Here is a 19,681-nt window from a genome sequence, read left to right as displayed (position 1 = left end):
TTGGTGCCCCTAACCCCCATGTTGTTCAGGGGTCAACTGTGTTTTTCTTTTCGTTGACAGGCTTATTTCACTTAGCATAATATCCTGAAGGTTCATCCATATTGTAGCATGTGTCAGAATTTTCTTCCTTTTTAAAGCTGAATAATATTCCATTGTATGTATATAACCACATTTTGTTTATCCATCCATCCATCCACGGATTCTTGGGCTGCCTCCACCTTTTGGCTGGGAAATTGTTTTAAACTGACCTAATCCAGTTTGGTCATGCACACTTCCTTAGATTCTATTTTGAAAGATAATGGTAGCCACAGTAAATGTTTGATATAGGTGAGTATTAACTACTCCCTCACAACCTTTTTACTAGGTTATAATGAAAATGATTTCTACTATACACATAGGCATTTATTCAGCACATATTTATTTATAAGCAGTCACAAAACATTTCATACAATCAGTCTGTAAACTCTGGCCTTTTAGGTGTTCTGTCAACATTCATGAAAGATTTCAGAGGCAGCTCCTGTTACCCTTATAATTAGCATCAGGCAACTAGAAATTCTGAACCAGTGATTCTCAAAATGTGGTCTCTTAGGGGCTTCCCTGGTGGTGCAGTGGTTGAGAATCTGCCTGCCAATGCAGGGGACACAGATCCTCCTGGTCTGGGAGGATCCCACATGCCACGGAGCAACTAGGTCCATGAGCCACAACTACTGAGCCTGCGCCTCTGGAGCCTGTGCTCCGCAACGAGAGAGGCCGCGATAGTGAGAGGCCCGCTCACCGCGATGAAGAGTGGCCCCCGCTTGCCACAACTAGAGAAATCCCTCACACAGAAACGAAGACCCAACACAGCAAAAATAAATTAATTAATTAATAAACTCCTACCCCCAACATCTTCTTTAAAAAAAAAAAAAAATGTGGTCTCTTGGACCAGCAGCACAGCACTGTGCGCGGATCTGTGCTGAAGCTCCCTGAAGTTGAGAACCTCTGCTGTAAAACGATTAGCTCTGGGTACCTCCCTAAAGATAAAGGTATGGCTTCAACTGGTTCTTATACCCTCTTTGTGAAAGAGTAGGAATGACTCTTATTTTAGCCAATCCATATCTCTTAATTTCACCAATGGTAGTTCATTTCTAACTTAGCCGTGCTATTTAACTAGCCACAAATTTCAGCAGTTAAAATTCTAATTTTCTAATTAACAAAATCTCAGAGATGGATCAATCCTTATCAAGATATGGATAATATTGTAGAAACCCTTACAGCAGCTACCTCTGGAGCATGGGCTTCCTGATTACCTTATTAGAATGCTAGCCAAGCACCTGTGCATTCCTGATTGGGACATTAGAGGCACCTGGACTATAAACAAGCACACAAGTAGCACACTGTATATGCTGAAAATAAAATACAGACATTATAACAGAAGGGAACAAAAGAGTGGAGAGGGTTCGTGTGTGCATGTGTGTATGTGTGAAGAGAGAGAGGAAAAGAGACTGAGTGTGATGAGCACCGTTAATGGCTGAGAGAAAGAAGTTAGGAGAGAAGGGAAGAATGAGAGGTTGAAGATACAGTGAGAGTGCAGAGAATGGTGAAGTTGATTTAAAATAGATGATGTAGAGAATGGGTGAGGGTGCTGACTAGAGACTTGGAGAATTTTCAGGAATTAAGAATCCAACTATTGTGTTTCCTCCTAAATAAGGAGAAATTGATAAGATTGTCTGAAATACATTTTTAGAACGTGGATCTTAGAAAATTATTTAAAACCTGGTACTATACATCTGTTCATTGTTATCACCCCTTGTGGTACAGTTCCCATAGTTGATGAAATTATTCCTTCAGCGTAAATGGGTTTTGTAAAATGTAGCTGAAGAGTGCCATCTTCTGGTACTATGAGGTATGTACAAGCAAAGGGGGTTGTGTGGTAGAATCGTAGAAAAATAAAGCCTTTGATGTTTTGCGCTGAGTATTGTAAAGTTGAACATTCTTTATAGTTTCTGTGTGTTTTTTGTTAGAAGATCAGATTACTGACAGTGATTATAGTTTGTGTGTATGGCCGAGCCTAAAAACAAGACAAAACAACCAAAACAGTATGTGGCCAGCCATCCTTTTCATAAAAGCATGTGGGAAATTTGCTTTTGGTTTGTGATGGAAGCCACAACTTGAAGAGCCTGTTCTTTGTGACTACCTCTTTGATGCAGGCTTGGCTTGGCGCCTTTGCTCAAAACAAGAATCTGATTCTTGTAACTGAATACCAGACTTGTCTTCACTGTTTCACAGCTTGCTAATAAGATACTGGTTTGTCCCCTTTTTTTTTTAATGTTTTAAATATTATAGGAAAGCATTCATTTTATCCTCAATGAGGTTTTAAAATCAAAACCTTTATGTTCTTTATGGTGGTTATTTAATAAACATTTATTAGACACTTAAATATCAACCTCTGTGCTATGTGCTAAAGGGAAGTAGAGATCCAGAGATGACTAAGACCATGTCTGCGCCTTCAAATCATCTTACTTTGTATTAGGGAAGATAATGTGAACGTAAATGATGTTAGATTTGGGAATACAAGAAAAGAAGGGAGGAGAATATTGGCTCAGGAAGGAAATAATACAGCTTCAGGATTTTTCACTGGAAAACAGGTGTGGTGGAAAGGGCCATGTTTAAATCTTGACCTTGGGCGGAGTTGCAGATAGAATGTGCTTCAGGATGCAGGAGCCAAAGATCAGGACAGTTAAAGTGGATAGCTCTGTTAGTCCTATTCCAGGAGTTGTTCATAATAGAATGCCCTATTTCTGGATAAAAACCCAGACTACACTTCATTTATTCATCCATCCAGCAAGTGCTTTTTATATGATTTGAGTATATGCAAAATCCCAAGGAAACAAATATGAAAGTCCTGACCCCACTTTGAGTTGCTTGTACAAAGGGAATGAGTGTGATCAGGGCCTCTAAGCAGGAGCACTGGGGACAGGCATCCGACCCCACCACTATTAAACCTGCTCTGCATGTTGCTCTCCAAGATAAGTAATCCTGGTTCTTTTACTTCAGTGGTTAAAAGCACAGGCTCTGGAGGCAGACTATCTGGGTTCGGCCAGCACCACCACTAACCTGCTCTGCAAGTTTCTTAACCTCATGACCTCTCTTGCCTCAGTTTCTTTAACAATAAAATGAAATAATGATAATACCTCTTTCATAGGGAGGTTGTGAGGATCAAAGAGAAATACATGAAAAGTTCTTAGAACAATGTTGACATATAGAAAACAATGTAACAAACACCTGTGTACCTACTATCTTCATAACAGACCTTAACCTTTTGCCATATTTGCTTTTTTTTTTTTTTTTTTTTTTTTGCGGTACGCGGGCCTCAGCGTCGTGGCCTCTCCCGTTGCGGAGCACAGGCTCCGGACGCGCAGGCCCAGCGGCCATGGCCCACAGGCCCAGCCGCTCCACGGCATGTGGGATCCTCCCGGACCGGGGCACGAACCCGTGTCCCCTGCATCGGCAGGCGGACTCTCAACAGGGAAGCCCTGCTTCATTTTTTTTTTTTAATTTATTTATTTTTGGCTGAGTTGGGTCTTCATTGCTGTGCGCGGGCTTTCTCTAGTTGCCGCGAGCAGGAGCTACTCTTCATTGCGGTGCGCAGGCTTCTGATTGCGGTGGCTTCTCTTGTTGCAGAGCACGGGCTCTAGGCACACAGGCTTCAGTAGTTGCGGCACTCGGGCTCAGTAGTTGTGGCTCGCGGGCTCTAGAGCGCAGGCTCAGTAGTTGTGGCACACGGGCTTAGCTGCTCTGAGGCACGTGGGATCTTCCCCAACCAGGGCTCGAACCCGTGTCCCCTGCATTGGCAGGAGGATTCTTAACCAGTGTGCCACCAGGGAAGCCCCTACTTCATTTTTAAAAAGAAAAAACACGGCAGTGCAGTTAAGCTCTCTTTACCCTCCCTGGTATTCTCCTTCCTCCCCAGCGGTAGACACCATCTTGAATTTGGTGTGAGTTCTTGCCATCATGTTTTCATACTTTCACTAATTGTTTATGGGTACATAAACAATATATAGTATTGCTTTGCATGTTTCTAAACTTTAATAAATGACACTAAACTGCACATACCAATCTGCAACTTTTTCCACTTGATATTATGTTTTCAACATTTTTCTGTGTTGATATGCATAGGCTGAGTTCTTTCATTTTAATTACTGTATAGTATTGCATTGTACGAATATACCACAATTTACTCAGCCATTCTCCTGGTGATGGACATTTATGTTATTAATGATTTTCCACTCTTACAAACAGCACTGCATCCTGGATGGCACCTTGAAGTCCTTCTAGACTATACCTTGACCTGATATTCTTAGAGGGAAAGATTTTTTGTTACTGATTAATTTTTTTAATGTTTATTAGTCTTAGATTTTCTATTCTGGTATCACTTTTTTTTTTTTTTCTTTTTGCGGTATGCGGGTCTCTCACTGTTGTGGCCTCTCCCGTTGCGGAGCACAGGCTCCGGATGCGCAGGCCCAGTGGCCATGGCTCACGGGCCCAGCCGCTCCGCGGCATATGGGATCCTCCCAGACCAGGGCACGAACCCGCATCCCCTGCATCGGCAGGCGGACTCTCAACCACTGCGCCACCAGGGAGGCCCTGGTATCTCTTTTTATTATTGTTTTAGACATATTGCTCATTTTAAATGCATTGCCAGAGTTGTTTACATTATTCACTATCACTACCCTTTCTATCCTGATAATCTTTATTTGTGCATCCTCTGTTTCTCAGTGATCAGTCTTGCTAAAGGTTTATCTCTTTTGTTAAAGTTTTCAAAGAACTAGCTATTGGCATTGCTGATCTATTTTTTCCCATTAATTTCTTTTTTTAAAAAATAAATTTATTTATTTAATTAGTTTTGGCTGCGTTGGTTTTTATTGCTGCACATGGGCTTTCTCTAGTTGTGGTGAGCGGGGGCTACTCTTCATTGCGGTGCACGGGCTTCTCATTGTGGTGGCTTCTCTTGTTGCAAAGCACGGGCTCTAGGCACACAGGCTTCAGTAGTTGTGGTGCACGGGCTTAGCTGTGGCATGTGGGATCTTCCCGAACCAGGGATTGAACCCGTGTCCCCTGCATTGGCAGGCGGATTCTTAACCACTGTGCCACCAGGGAAGTCCCTCCCATTAATTTCTGCTGTTTCCTCTCTTCCTCCTCCTCCCCTCTCCCCCTCCCTCTCCCCCTCCTCCTCTTTCTTCTTCTGGGGGTTGGTTTATTCTCTTATTGTTATTATTTTTAAAATATGATTTTTATATGATTTATATGATTTTTAAAAACATCTTGTGTTGAATGTTTACTATTTATTTCAGTCTCTTATTTTTTCATCATTGCATTTAAAGCTGTAAATTTTCCTCTAAGAACTGCTTTAGCTGTATCCCACAAGTTTTCATATGTATACCTTTGTTGTTGTTCAGTTCTAAATATTCTGCATTTCCCTTGTGACTTCTCTTTTAACCCAGAAATTATTTAGAGATGTGCTTTTTTGTTTCCAAACATGTCTGTGTCTATTTTTACATTATTTTTTTTGTTGATTTCTTATTTATTTGTTGTCAGCAAATTGGTCTATGTTATCTAAAATCCTTAGAAACCCTAAACTATACCTGCAGGAGGTTTCACTTCTGAGTGAGGCCCAAGAAGTCCCACCACCTTTGCCTCAGTGAAGAAACATGCTAATGAAATTGCTAGCCATCTGATACGAAACAGATGGTTCTGCATTTCCTAAAAATCCCCAGAGGATGACCTGGGCAAGAAAGTATTGAGCATCTCCCCGTGTAGTTCCTTCCAAACTTGAGTCCAGGAACTAGATTGCTCTGCTCCTCCTATGAAGATGAAACCTAATATTCTTGGTTACAACCCAGTCTAAAGGAGCAAGGAGGCTTGGTCAAGGGCTCACCCAGGAGCTTCTGCTAGTGATAGCTGAAGGGCAACAGATCCTAGGTATTGGTATTTAACTCTACACGTGGGCAGGACTCTCGATCTTATCTGGGCTATCCTTATCCTCAGAGCAAACTGTGGCAAGTGTTGGAAGGGGGACCCGGTGGGCAGGTCTGAGGAGCCTGTGCTGGCCTTTTCAAGTATTGAAGAATTACCAGAGCCCACTGTGCTTTGGCTATTTGCTTGGGATCATGAAAAATTTATGCCCCCAAAGTGAAGGGCTCAAGAAATTATCCTCAGCCCCTATCCCACACAAGAGGAAGCCCAATCATTGGAAGCCCAGTCATTGCAACCCTCTAATAGGTTGCATTGTCCCAAGAGCCAGAAGTGGGCAAGATTGATCTATGAGCAGCATAATGTCATCAGACTAAGAGAACCAGACAGACAGGGAAAATTCTGGGGAAGAGCAAACAAAAGGTAATTGCAGAAACCAGAAAAGAACAAGAAGATCTAAAGCAGAGAATAGGAGATGAAGGTTAGAGGAATTCTCTCAGTTACAGAAACATAGCCATAGCCTTTTCTTTTCACTTTGTATTGGTTAATTCCTTCTTTCTGCTTTCTTAGATTTTTTTTCTAATTTCTTGATTTTTTAATTCGTTTGTCTTGTTCTGTTCTGTGTTATTTATTAATGTAATTAAGACTTTGCAATCTTCTCTAGTTTTCTTTCTTTTTTTTTTTTTTTTTTTTTTTTTGCGGTACGCAGGCCTCTCTCGTTGCAGAGCACAGGCTCTGGACGCTGAGGCTCAGCGGCCATGGCTCACGGGCCCAGCTGCTCCGCGGCATGTGGGATCTTCCCGGACCGGGGCACAAACCCATGTCCCCTGTATCGGCAGGTGGACTCTCAACCACTGCGCCACCAGGGAAACACCCTAGTTTTTAAATTTTATCATTAGTTTTAGCTTTAGTTTCTGATATTTAAAAAAAGTTTTTTTTTTAATAAATGTATTTATTTATTTTTGGCTGCATGAGTCTTTGTTGCTAAGAGCGGGCTTTCTCTACTTGCAGCAATGGGACCTACTCTTTGTTGCAGTGTGCGGGCTTCTCACTGCAGTGGCTTCTCTTGTTGCAGAGTACGGGCTCTAGGTGCATGGGCTTCACTAGTTGTGGCACGTGGGCTCAGTAGTTGTGGCACACAGGCTTAGTTGCTCCGCAGCATGTGGGATCTTCCTGGACCAGGGATCGAACCCGTGTCCCCTGCTTTGGCAGGTGGATTCTTAACCACTGTGCCACCAGGGAAGTCCCTAAATTTTTTTTATTATTTTTTTTATTTCCCAGTTGCTTAACATTTCAATTTAGGCTCTCTCTTTGACTCAAGAATTAAAAGAACATTTTAAATTTTCCAGATAGATTTTTTGTTAATTTCAAATTTTATCATATTGTGATTGGAGCATACTGCTTCTGCCATGTCTACTTAGTGGAATGTATGGAGGTTTTGGTGTAATTTTGTAAGTGTTCCATGGGCTTTTGAAAAGGTCTGTTTGTTCTCAGGGCAATTAGATCTACCTTATTAGATTATTGAGTTCTTCTGTATCTTTTTTGGTAAACTTTTTTATCTGTCATAGACTAAGAAAAGCGAATTAGGGTCTCCTACTTCTAATGCCTTTCTGTTTATTTCTTTTTCTATTTCTTATAGATTTCACTGAATCAATTTTGATGTTACTTTATTTACTTTATAGAAATTCATGACTGTAGTATTGTAATATCTTCATTGTGGATTATATGTTTTAACATTATAAAGAGCTTTTCTTTTTTGCCTTTTTAATGCTCCCCCCACCACCTCCCAAAATTCAACCTCATCTGGTATAAGATTGTGGCTTAACTTTTCTCTTTGCATTTGGCTGGTATACCTGTACCATCTTTTATTTTCAACTTTTTTGACATTGTTTTCTAAAGATATTTTTCTTATAATAGGTAAGCTTATCCCATTGACATTTATAGATATGTCTTAGTTCTGTATCACATTTTATAACCTACTTTGTTTTTAAGGATTCATTTGGTTTGTATCTTTCTCTAGAGGGTGTATATTTCTATGTTTTACATGTGTTCCTTTTGATAATTTAGGAAGGTTTGTATTCAGATTTTAGCTCTTCTAGTGGTTAGCCTTATACTATAACTTTTAAAAGTATACTTTATCCTTTATTGCTTTAGACCATAACTGTTTATTCCCCACTACAAGCAATGACAAAATTATTATACTTCCATCCATCCCATCTCCTTTACTCCACCTAATTTTAATTAATATATTATTATTATTAGTTCTTCAACTAGTCATCTCTATACTTTTGAATATACTTCTGTCTCTGTTATTTGCTTTATAAGATATAAATATTATCTTTTTTATAAGTTTATTTATTTATTTTTGGCTGCGGTGGGTCTTTGTTGCTGCGCGCAGGCTTTCTCTAGTTGTGGCGAGTGGGGGCTGCTCTTCGTTGCAGTGCACGGGCTTCTCATTGCGGTGGCTTCTCTTGTTGCGGAGCATGGGCTCTAGGTGTGCAGGCTTCGCTAGTTTTGGCTCCTGGGCTTCAGTAGCTGTGGCTCGTGGGCTCTAGAGCACAGGCTCAGTAGTTGTGGAGCACGAGCTTATTAGTTGCTCCGCAGCATGTGGGATCCTCCCAGACCAGGATTCAAACCCGTGTCCCGTGCATTGGCAGGCGGATTCTTAACCACTGTGCCACCAGGGAAGCCCAATATTATCTTTTGACGTTGGATATTAAAGATAAGGAAATCAAGGACTTCCCTGGTGGTACAGTGGTAAATAATCCACCTTCCAGTGCAGTGGACGCAGGTTCAATCCCTGGTCGAGGAACTAAGATCCCACATGCCACAGGCAACTAAGCCTGCATGCCACAACTACTGAGCTCGTGTGCCTCAACGAGAGAGACTGCATGCCACAGACTACCGAGCCCATGTGCTCTGGAACCCGCGTGCCACAACTAGAGAGAAGCCGGACACCACAACTAGAGAGAAACCCGAGCAGACCACGTGCCGTGACGAAAAGATCCTGCATGCCTCAACAAAGATTCCATGTACCTCAACTAAGACCTTACTCAACCAAAAAAAAGGGGGTGGGGGGATAAATAAATAAAATAAACATTTAAAAAATAATAAAGATAAGGAAATCAACATCCTTTTGCCATCTCTCATCTTCCATCTCTCCTTCTTGGTTCTTGTTAATTTTATTACTTTTACTGGTATAATTTATAATATTAACATTCCGAACAATATACAGTAGTGATTAAGAGAAGGAGCTCTGGAACCAGACTGCCTAGGTTGGCTTTATCATTTTGTAGCTTGAGCAAGTTACTTAATAGCTATTTCTGTTTCCTTATTTTTACAATGGCTGTAACAATAGGTTCTACCTCACAGGGCTGTTGTCATAATAAAAGTACAGCACTGGAACAGTGCCTGACACATGGTAAGTATCTAGTAACTACCATATACTATATTAACAATTATTATGAAATAGATTTCCACAGTTGTTTTCATCCCAGTCCTACATTTCAACTGGCTCACATGTTCAGTTTCTCTGTTCATCTCTTGGTTGCCTAAAATTCATTCTCTAATAGTTCTTCAAGAGTTGCTAATGGGAATTCTATCTTCTGATCCTTACATGTTCAAAAACATTTAACACCTTTTACTTGAAAGAAAGTTTGGCTATGGAGAATAAGAAGAGCTATTTTGAGCACTTATTGAAATCACAGGTGATCTATCCTCATTAAACCATTATAGCTCATAATAATGCTATAAATCAAGTAGGAGGTACATCCCCTTTTACAAATGAGAAAATTAGGACACAGGCAGGTCACACTTCCTTTCTCAGACTTTGCTGGCATTGCACCACTGTTATCTACCTTTGAATGTGGCTATGGAGAAATCTGAGGCCAATCTGATTTCTTTCCCCTTAAAAGTGTCTGGATCTTTTTGCCTGGATGTTCAAAGAATTATTTATTTTTGAAGTCCAGTAAAATTCAATGGGATATGTCACAGGGGTCATTCTGTGTCAGTTTCCTTGGGACAGTATGTGTCCTTTCAATCTGTAGATTAAAGACTTCTCTCACTTACATGAAGTTCTCTTGAATTCTACTTTGATTATTTTTTCTTTTCTACGTGTTCTATTCTCCCTCCTATGGACATGCTGGATATCCTTTGTCTTCTGTATCTATAATTTTATCTCAAATTCTTTTTAGTTCTTTTTAAATTTCCATTTCATTTTGCTCACTTTTTCAACCTAGCCCTCATAAGTCTTACTATGTTGTTATTTTTGTCTGCCCCCCCTTTTTTCCCCATTCATAATGTGACTTTAATTTCTTCGATTTTTTTCTTTTTCTTAATTTTTGAGTTCTGCTTGCTTATTTTACATTTACTCTTCTTTTGTCACTCATTATGTCTTTCTGCTTTGAGACCTTACTTTAAACTTTCATTAAGTCCTTTGAATTCATAACAATATGTTTGGTGTGCTTCATGGTAGTATTTTTCTGGAAAATTTCTTTATTTGACATGTCCTTTTCCTATTCCTTTCCTCCTTTTCCTTGTACATTTGCTGTATAGATCTGCTTGTTTTCTTTTCTTTTTTTTTTTTTTTTGCGGTACGCGGGCCTCTCACTGTTGTGGCCTCTCCCGTTGCGGAGCACAGGCTCCGGACGCGCAGGCTCAGCGGCCGTGGCTCACGGGCCCAGCCGCTCTGTGGCATGTGGGATCTTCCCGGACCGGGGCACGAACCCGTGTCCCCTGCATCGGCAGGCGGACCCTCAACCACTGCGCCACCAGGGAAGCCCTTGTTTTCTTTTGAGTATTACTCATTACTGAATGAAAGGAGTTCTTCAACCACTATTTGCAAGAGCAACTGGGACAGTGAAATGAGCAAGTGGTGAAACTTCTATGGCCCAGAGTTTGTGTGGGGTTGGGGGGGTGAAAGAGAAAAAAAGATGAGATGGAGACATTCACACAGATTGGTTTAGCCTGTCTATCTCCCCAGCAACTACAGAGATGCTCATAATATAGTCTCTCCCAACCCTTATTTATTTACAGACTGCCTCCAACATAGATAACATTTTTAAGGATTTTATCAATCAGCACTGCCTTTCCCTGCTACATTACAATGCCAAATAGAGTCCTTGGAAGTTCCCACAGCTTGTGCCCCTTAAATTTTCATCGCAAACCAGAGTGATGGTTCTGTTCCTCTGGTGTACCACCTATTCAGTGCTCCGCCAACTTTGTCTGAGAAGTGAGGTCACAGCAGGTATTTAATCTCAGCATCCTTCTGTACTCTGGTGTAATTTTCACTGTATTTTGCAGGCCATCCTCATTTATTGTGCCTTAGGGTTACACTGGTACCTTATTTTGTCAAAGCGTTTGGTTTCTTTTTTTTTTTTTTTCAGCTGTGCCACACGGCTTGTAGGATTGTAGTTCCTTGACCAGGGATTGAACCCAGGCCCTCGGCAGTGAGAGCTAAGAGTCCTAACTGCTGGACTGCCAGGGAATTCCCATCTTTTTCTTTTTTTCTTGTTTTGGGGCAATATCAAAGATGACAAGATGACAGAGGTGACTTAATTTTGTTATTGTAAAATATTTTGGTATTTTAAACTTTATTTTTTATTTTAAAATAGAGCCGTTTTTGGGCCTCCCTGGTGGCGCAGTGGTTGAGAGTCCGCCTGCCGATGCAGGGGATACGGGTTCGTGCCCCGGTCTGGGAGGATCCCATATGCCGCGGAGCGGCTGGGCCCGTGAGCCATGGCCGCTGGGCCTGCGCATCCGGAGCCTGTGCTCCGCAACGGGAGGGGCCACAACAGTGAGAGGCCCGCATACCGCAAAAAGAAAAAAAAAAAAATAGAGCCGTTTTTAAAAATTGAGTGCCTACCTTCTCACAGAGAGTAGGTACCATACCACCTCAGGCCACGCTAAGTGGGAAAAACGGTTTCAAAATTCTATGCACACCCTAGTCACAACAAGATCTCTCATCATTATATAGCTAGTAAGGAGCAGAGCTTGTATTCAAATCCAAGTCTGTCCCGATCCAAAGCCTGAATTCTTTTCATCATAGGACTTTCTCTTAAAGAATATAGGTATCTCTTTATGGTGTCTCTAATATGTTTCTTCTTTTTAAAATTTTAATTTTCTTGGTGTATAGTTGATTTACAATGTGTTAGTTTCAGGTGTACAGCAAAGTGATTCAGTTATACATATACATATATTCATTCTTTTTTAGATTCTTTTCTCTTAAAGGTTATCACAGAATATTGAGTAGAGTTCCCTGTGCTATATACAGTATGTCCTTGTTGGTTATCTATCTTATATATAATAGTGTGTGTGTGTTCATCCCAAGCTCCTGATTTATCCCTCCGCCCTCTGTCCCCTTTGGTAACCATAAGTTTTTTTTTTTAATTTTTTAATTTATTTTTATTATTAATTAATTAATTAATTATTTGTGCTGTGTTGGGTCTTCGTTTCTGTGCGAGGGCTTTCTCTAGTTGCGGCAAGTGGGGGCCACTCCTCATCACGGTGCGCGGGCCTCTCACTGTCGCGGCCTCTCTTGTTGCGGAGCACAGGCTCCAGACGCGCAGGCTCAGTAATTGTGGCTCACGGGGCTAGTTGCTCCGCGGCATGTGGGATTTTCCCAGACCAGGGCTCGAACCCGTGTGCCCTGCATTGGCAGGCAGTTTCTCAACCACTGCACCACCAGGGAAGCCCCCATATGTTTGTTTTTGATCTTTGTAAGACTGTTTCTGTTTTATAAATAAGTTCATTTGTATCTTTTTTTTGGATTCTACATGTAAGTGATATCATATGATATTTGTCTTTCTCTTTCTGACTTACTTCACTTAGTATGATAATCTCTAGGTCCATCCATGTTGCTGCAAATGGCATTATTTCATTATTTTTTATGGCTGAGTAATATTCCATTATATATAGCCACATCTTCTTTATTCATTCCTCTGTCGATGGACATTTAGGTTGCTTCCATGTCTTGGATATTGTAAATAGTGCTGCAGTGAACACTGGGGTGCGTGTATCTTTTCAGATTATGGTTTTCTCCGGATATGTGCCCAGGAGTGGGATTGCTGGATCGTATTACCATACAATCATACCATTCTATTTTTAGTTTTTTAAGGACCCTCCATACTGTTCTCCATAGTGGCTGTATGAATTTACATTCCCACCAACAGTGCCAGAGGGTTCCCTTTTCTCCACACCCTCTCCAGCAGTTATTGTCTGTAGATTTTTTGATGTTGGGCATTCTGACTGGTGTGAGGTGACATCTCATTGTAGTTTTGATTTGCATTTCTCTAATGATTAGTGATGTTGAGCATTCTTTCATGTATTTGTTGGCAATCTGTATATCTTCTTTGGAGAAATGTCTATTTAGATCCTCTGCCTATTTTTTGATTGGGTTGTTGTTTTTTTTTGACATAGAGCTGCATGAGCTATTTGTATATTTTGGAGATTAATCCTTTGTCAATTGCTTAGTTTGCAAATTTTTAATATGTTTCTTCTTATGAACATTTTTCTATTAACTACTTTTCTATTTCCTGGTTTTTAGTGTGACAAGTACAAGACTGGAGTTATTGATGGGCCCGCATGTAATAGCCTTTGTGTTACAGAAACACTTTACTTTGGAAAATGCTTATCGACCAAGCCCAACAATCAGGTATGGACATTATGAATAAACAGTCCAGATTTATGGTGCTCTCTGATTTTACCTTAAACTAAATTAAAGCATTGTTAAGAGCATTCTTGAACTAGAACATTAGGACATTTTAAATACTTCAGTTGTGTATGCATTGATTCACTCATCCAACAGATGTTTATAAATCCCCTATTCCCAGCATGTTCCAGACACTGTTTTCGTTATTAGGAAAATAGTGGTAATTAAGATAGATAAGATTACTTCCCTGTGAGTCACATTATTCCAGAGGGATGGGGAACATAAACAGTTGATAGATAAATAAATAAGCAAGGAAATTACAGAACGTGGTGTGTTTTATATAGGTTGTACACAGGGTGGGTTGATGAAAAATGCAGGGGACGATGAGGGTAAAAATATGCTTTAGAAGAGGTGAACAGGGAGGACCTTTCTAAGATAAAATTTGAGCTCATACCTGAATGAAGAATTAAACTAGAGGCATGGGCAGAGGACAGGATGAGCTAAATCACAAAAGAAGAACTATAAATAGCTGATAAGCATAATGAAAAAAATATTCTACCTCACCTATCATCAAAGAAATATAAATTAAAATAATAGGACACCATTGTGCTAGAAGAAAATACAACAGAACATCAAAACCAGGACTTCCCTGGTGGCGCAGTGGTTAAGAATCCGCCTGCCAATGCAGGGGACACAGGTTCAGTCCCTGGTCCAGTAAGATCCCACATGCCGCAGAGCAACTAAGCCTGTGCGCCACAACTACTGAGCCTGCGCTCTAGAGACCATGAGCCACAACTACTGAGCCCGCATGCCGCAACTACTGAAGCCCATGTGCCTAGAACCTGTGCTCCGCAACAAGAGAAGCCACCACAGTGAGAAGCCCGCGCATCGCAATGAAGGGTAGCCCTCGCTTGCCATAACTAAAGAAAGCCTGTGCGCAGCAATGAAGACCCAATGCAGCCAAAATAAATAAATAAATAAAATTTATTTTTAAAAAAGTTAAAATCCATTGGGGGGCTTCCCTGGCGGCACAGTGGTTGAGAGTCCGCCTGCCGATGCAGGGGACACGGGTTCGTGCCCCGGACCGGGAAGATCCCACATGCCCCGGAGCCTCTGGGCCCGTGAGTCATGGCTGCTGAGCCTGCGCGTCCGGAGCCTGTGCTCCGCAACAGGAGAGGCCACAACAGTGAGAGGCCTGCGTACCGCAAAAAAAAAAAAAAAAAAAAAAAAGTTAAAATCCATTGGAAAGATATAACTTGATAGCTTCAATCACTAGTTATTAATAGATTCTAGAACAGATCTCTAAGCAATTCCCTAAGTAGCACAATATCCTAAGATAAAAGCAAGTGCAATCAACCTTCTAATACTTTCTTTTTAAATCTTTTTAAAAACACTTCCTAGGGACTTCCCTAGTGGCACAGTGGTTAAGAATCCGCTTGCCAATGCAGGGAACACGGGTTTGAGCCCTGGTCTGGGAAGATCCCGCATGCCGCAGAGCAACTAAGCCCATGTGCCACAACTACTGAAGCCTGCATGTCTAGAGCCCATGCTCCGCAACAAGAGAAGCCACTGCAATGAGAAGCCCACGCACCACAATGAAGAGTAGACCCTGCTCGCTGCAACTAGAGAAAGCCCGCGTGCAGCAATGAAGACCCGACACAGCCAAAAATAAATAAAATAAATTTAAAAAAAAAATGAAACAGGGCTTCCCTGGTGGCGCAGTGGTTGAGAGTCCGCCTGCCAATGCAGGGGACATGGGTTGGTGCCCCGGTCTGGGAAGATCCCACATGCCGCAGAGCGGCTAGGCCCGTGAGCCGTGGCCACTGAGCCTGCGCGTCCGGAGCCTGTGCTCTGCAACGGGAGAGGCCACAACAGTGAGAGGCCTGCATACCGCAAAAAAATTAAAAAAATAGAAAATAAATAAAAATAAAAAATGAAGCAAATATGGCAAAAGGTTAAGGTCTGTTATGAAGATAGTAGGTGCACAGGTGTTTGTTATATTGTTTTCTGTATGTCAACATTGTTCTAAGAACTTTTCATGTATTTCTCTTTGATCCCCTATGAAAGAGGTATTGTCATTATTTCCATTTTATTGTTAAAGAAACTGAGGCAAGAGAGGTCACAAGGTTAAGAAACTTGCAGGGCAGGTTTGCACCGCAATGAAGAGCTGCCCCCACTTGCTGCAACTAGAGAAAACCTGCATGCAGCAACGAAGACCCAATGCAGCCAAAAATAAATAAATTTATAAAGAAAAAAAAATCAACACTGGTTATACTTGAGCAGTGGAATATTGCATGATTTTTATGTTCATCTTTTTTCTTTGAATTATTTCTAAATTTCCAATATAAATACTCATTCATCTTATAGAAGTTTAAAATAGATTTTAAGTCTACACTACTAGCCATGTTTAAGAGGATTTCTGAAGTAAAGTCCAATATTTGAGTATCTACTATGTGCTAGGTACTGCTTAAGGCATTGGGAGAGACCATGGGGAATAAGACAGACAAAGCCTCTGGCCTCATATGCCTTATGTTTCATGTGAAAGAGGACAGATGATAAAAGAGTCAATAAAGAAATAAGATCATTTCAGGGACTTCCTCGTGGTGCAGTGGTTAGGAATCTGCCTGCCAATGCAGGGGACACAGGTTTGATCCCTGGTCCGGGAAGATCCCACATGCCGCGGAGCAGCTAAACCCGTGCACCACAGCTACTGAGCCTGCGCTCTAGAGCCCACGCGCCACAACTACTGAAGCCCGCATGCCACAACTACTGAAGCCCACGCACCTAGAGCCCATGCTCTGCAACAAGAGAAGCCACTGCAATGAGAAGCCCGTGCACCGCAACGAAGAGTAGCCCTTGCTCGCTGCAACTAGAGAAAGCCTGCGCATAGCAACAAAGACCCAACGCAGCCAATAGATAAATAAATAAATAAATAAGTAAAAATTTAAAAAAGAAATAAGATCATTTCAGACATTGGTAAGGGCTGTGAAGAAAATAAAATAGGGTCATGGGTTAGAGAGTGACCTGTGATGGAAGAGGGATCTATTCTAGGTAGGGGGTTGGGGAAGGCCTCCCTAAAGTGACATCTGGGCTGAGAGTTGAATGATGTGAAGGAACCAACCGTATGAAGATCGGTGAGAGTGCATTCCAGGCAAAACCAACAGCAAGTGAAGGAGGTCATGAAACAGGAATAATGCTGATAGGTTCAAGGAACATAGAGAAGACACATGTAGATGGGATATAGAGACCCAGGGAGTAAGTGGTAAAGATCAGGTTGGAGAAGCAGGCCAGCTCATAAGAAGCCTAGCAGACAATGAAAAGGGCTTTGGACTTTATTCTGATTGAATTAGAGGGTTTGACGCAGAGGAGTGATTAATATTATTACCAATTAATATGGTCATATTTGTTTTTTGTTTGTTTTGTTTGTTGTTTTTGCGTCACGCGGCCCTCTCACTGTTGTGGCCTCTCCCATTGTGGAGCACAGGCTCCAGACGCACAGGCCCACGGGCCCAGCCGCTCCGTGGCATGTGGGATCTTCCCAGACCGGGGCACAAACCCGTGTCCCCTGCATCGGCAGGCAGACTCTCAACCACTGTGCCACCAGGGAAGCCCTGTTTTTTATGTATAAGCAAGAGTAGACTGCCTGGATTAATATGTTGGCTTTTCCACTATTGTATTCCCTTCATCATGCTGCTTCACTTCTTTCTGCTTCAGTTTCTCTATCAGTTAAATCAGGATAATAATAGTATCTACTGCATAAGGTTGTTATAGGGAGTAAGATAAATTAGTAGACTGTAGAACAGAGTAAAGCACCATATAATGTTAGTTTGATAAATAGATAGTTAATAGTGACTAATTCTGGGAATTAGAGAAATGGGTGTAGAACTTTTCCTTTCATCTTTCTGTGTAATTTGACTTCTAAAAAATTATATTTACAGCTATAAACACATTAGAAATAAGAAAGATCTCAAATAAACAATCAAACTTTACAACATAAGGAATTATAAAATGAAGAGCAAACTAAACCCAAACCTAGCAGAAGGAAGGAAATAATACGGATTACAGCAGAGATAAAGGAAATAGAGAATAGAAAAACAATAATAAAGAAATAATAATAAAGAAAATCAATGAAACCAAAAGTTGGTTCTTTGAAAAGTTCAACAAAATTTGACAACCCTTTAGCTAGGTGGACTGAGAAACAGAAGACTCAAATAACTAAAATCATAAATGAAGCGGGGACATTACTATCAGTTCTACATAAATAAAAAGGATTATATGAGAGTACAGTGAACAATTGTACACCAACAAATTGGATAATCTAGATGAAATGGGCAAATTCCTAGAAACACAAAACCTACTAAGAAATAGAAAATCTTTATAGACCTATAACTAGTAAGGAGACTGAATTGGTAATCAGGACTCCCAACAAGAAAAGCCCTGGACGTGTGGGCTTCATGGTAAATTCTACCAAACATTTAAAGAAGAGTTAGCACCAGTCCTTTTTTTTGGCTGTGCCATGAGGCATGTAGGATCCTAGTTCCCCGAAAAGGGATCAAATCCATGCCCCCTGCAGTGGAAGCTCGGAGTCCCAACCACTGGCCACTGGACCACCAGGGAAGTCCCACATTAATCCTTATTAACTTTTGCTGGTTCAACATATGAAAATTGAGCAGTGTAATACACCAAATAAACAGAATGAAGGAGAAAAAAAGGATCATCGCAATTGATGCAGAAAAGGCATTTGACAAAATTCATAATAAAAACACACAGCAAACTAGGAATAGAAGGCAACTACCTCAACATACTAAAAACCCTTATGTGAAAAACCCACAGCTAACATCATACTCAATAGTGAAAGACTGAAAGTTTTTCATCTAAGAACAAGGCAAGGATGCCCACTTTCACCACTTCTATTCAACATAGTACTGGAAGCTCTGGCCAGATCAATTAAACAAAGAAATAAAAGGCATGGGAAAGGAAAAAGTAAAATTACCTCTGTTGACAGAGGATATGGATCTTATTTGTAGAAAAACCTAAAGATTCCACAAAAAAATCATTAGAACTAATAAATGAATTCAAAGTCCACACACAAAAATCAGTTGCATTTCTAGGGCTTCCCTGGTGGCGCAGTGGTTGAGAGTCTGCCTGCCGATGCAGGGGACACGGGTTCGTGCCCCAGTCCAGGAAGATCCCACATGCCACGGAGCGGCTGGGCCCGTGAGCCATGGCCGCTGAGCCTGCGCGTCCAGAGCCTGTGCTCCACAATGGGAGAGGCCACAACAGTGAGAGGCCCACGTACCGCAAAAAAAAAAAATTAATTAATTAATTAAAAAAAAAACAATTGTATTTCTATACACTGACAATGAACAGTCCAGAAAAGAAATTAAGAAAACCATTACATTCATAATTGCATCAAAAAGAATACTTAGGAATTAATTTAACCAAGGAGGTGAAAGACTTATACAGTGAAAACTTCAAAACATTGCTGAAAGAAATTAAAGACATAAACAAATGTAACCACATCCCATGTTCATAGATTGGAAGACAATATTTTTAAGATGTTAATATTACCCAGCATGATCAAGATTCAGTGCAATCCCGAGCAAAATCCCAAAGACAATTTTTTGCAGAAATAGAAAAAGTCCTAAAATTCATATGGGATCTCAAGGGACCCTAAATAGCCAAAACAATCCTAAAAAAAAATACCAGAAAGCTGGAGGACTCACTTCCTGATTTCAAATCTTACTATAAAGCTGCAGTAATCGGGTTTCCCTGGTGGCGCAGTGGTTGCAAGTCTGCCTGCCTATGCAGGGGACACGGGTCCGTGCCCCAGTTCGGGAAGATCCCACATGCTGCGGAGCGGCTGGGCCCGTGAGCCATGGCCGCTGAGCCTGCGCGTCCAGAGCCTGTGCTCCGCAACGGGAGAGGCCACAACAGTGAGAGGCCCGCGTACGGCAAAAAAAAAAAAAAAAAAAAAAGCTGCAGTAATCAAACAATGTGGTAGTGGAATAAGGACAGATATATAGACTAATGGAATAGAATAGAGAGCCCAGAAATAAGCCCTCACATATATGGTCAAAT

The 19,681-nt window shown here is 41.2% G+C and overlaps 1 protein-coding gene across 1 annotated transcript in view; it reads left to right on the top strand.

Annotated features, from left to right (window-relative positions):
* Positions 1–19,681, top strand: part of DIPK1A (divergent protein kinase domain 1A) — a 132,163-nt gene that overhangs the window by 103,444 nt on the left and 9,038 nt on the right. The window contains exon 3 of the mRNA XM_060090128.1: positions 13,496–13,603. Coding sequence (XP_059946111.1) covers positions 13,496–13,603 — 108 coding nt within the window. The remainder of the gene's footprint in view (positions 1–13,495; positions 13,604–19,681) is intronic.

This window comes from Mesoplodon densirostris, chromosome 2 (genome assembly GCF_025265405.1).
Source record: "Mesoplodon densirostris isolate mMesDen1 chromosome 2, mMesDen1 primary haplotype, whole genome shotgun sequence".
NCBI classification, from domain to species: Eukaryota; Metazoa; Chordata; class Mammalia; order Artiodactyla; family Ziphiidae; genus Mesoplodon; species Mesoplodon densirostris.
The sequence above is the reverse complement of the archived record's forward strand: the minus strand, read 5'-3'. Positions and strand labels throughout refer to the sequence as shown.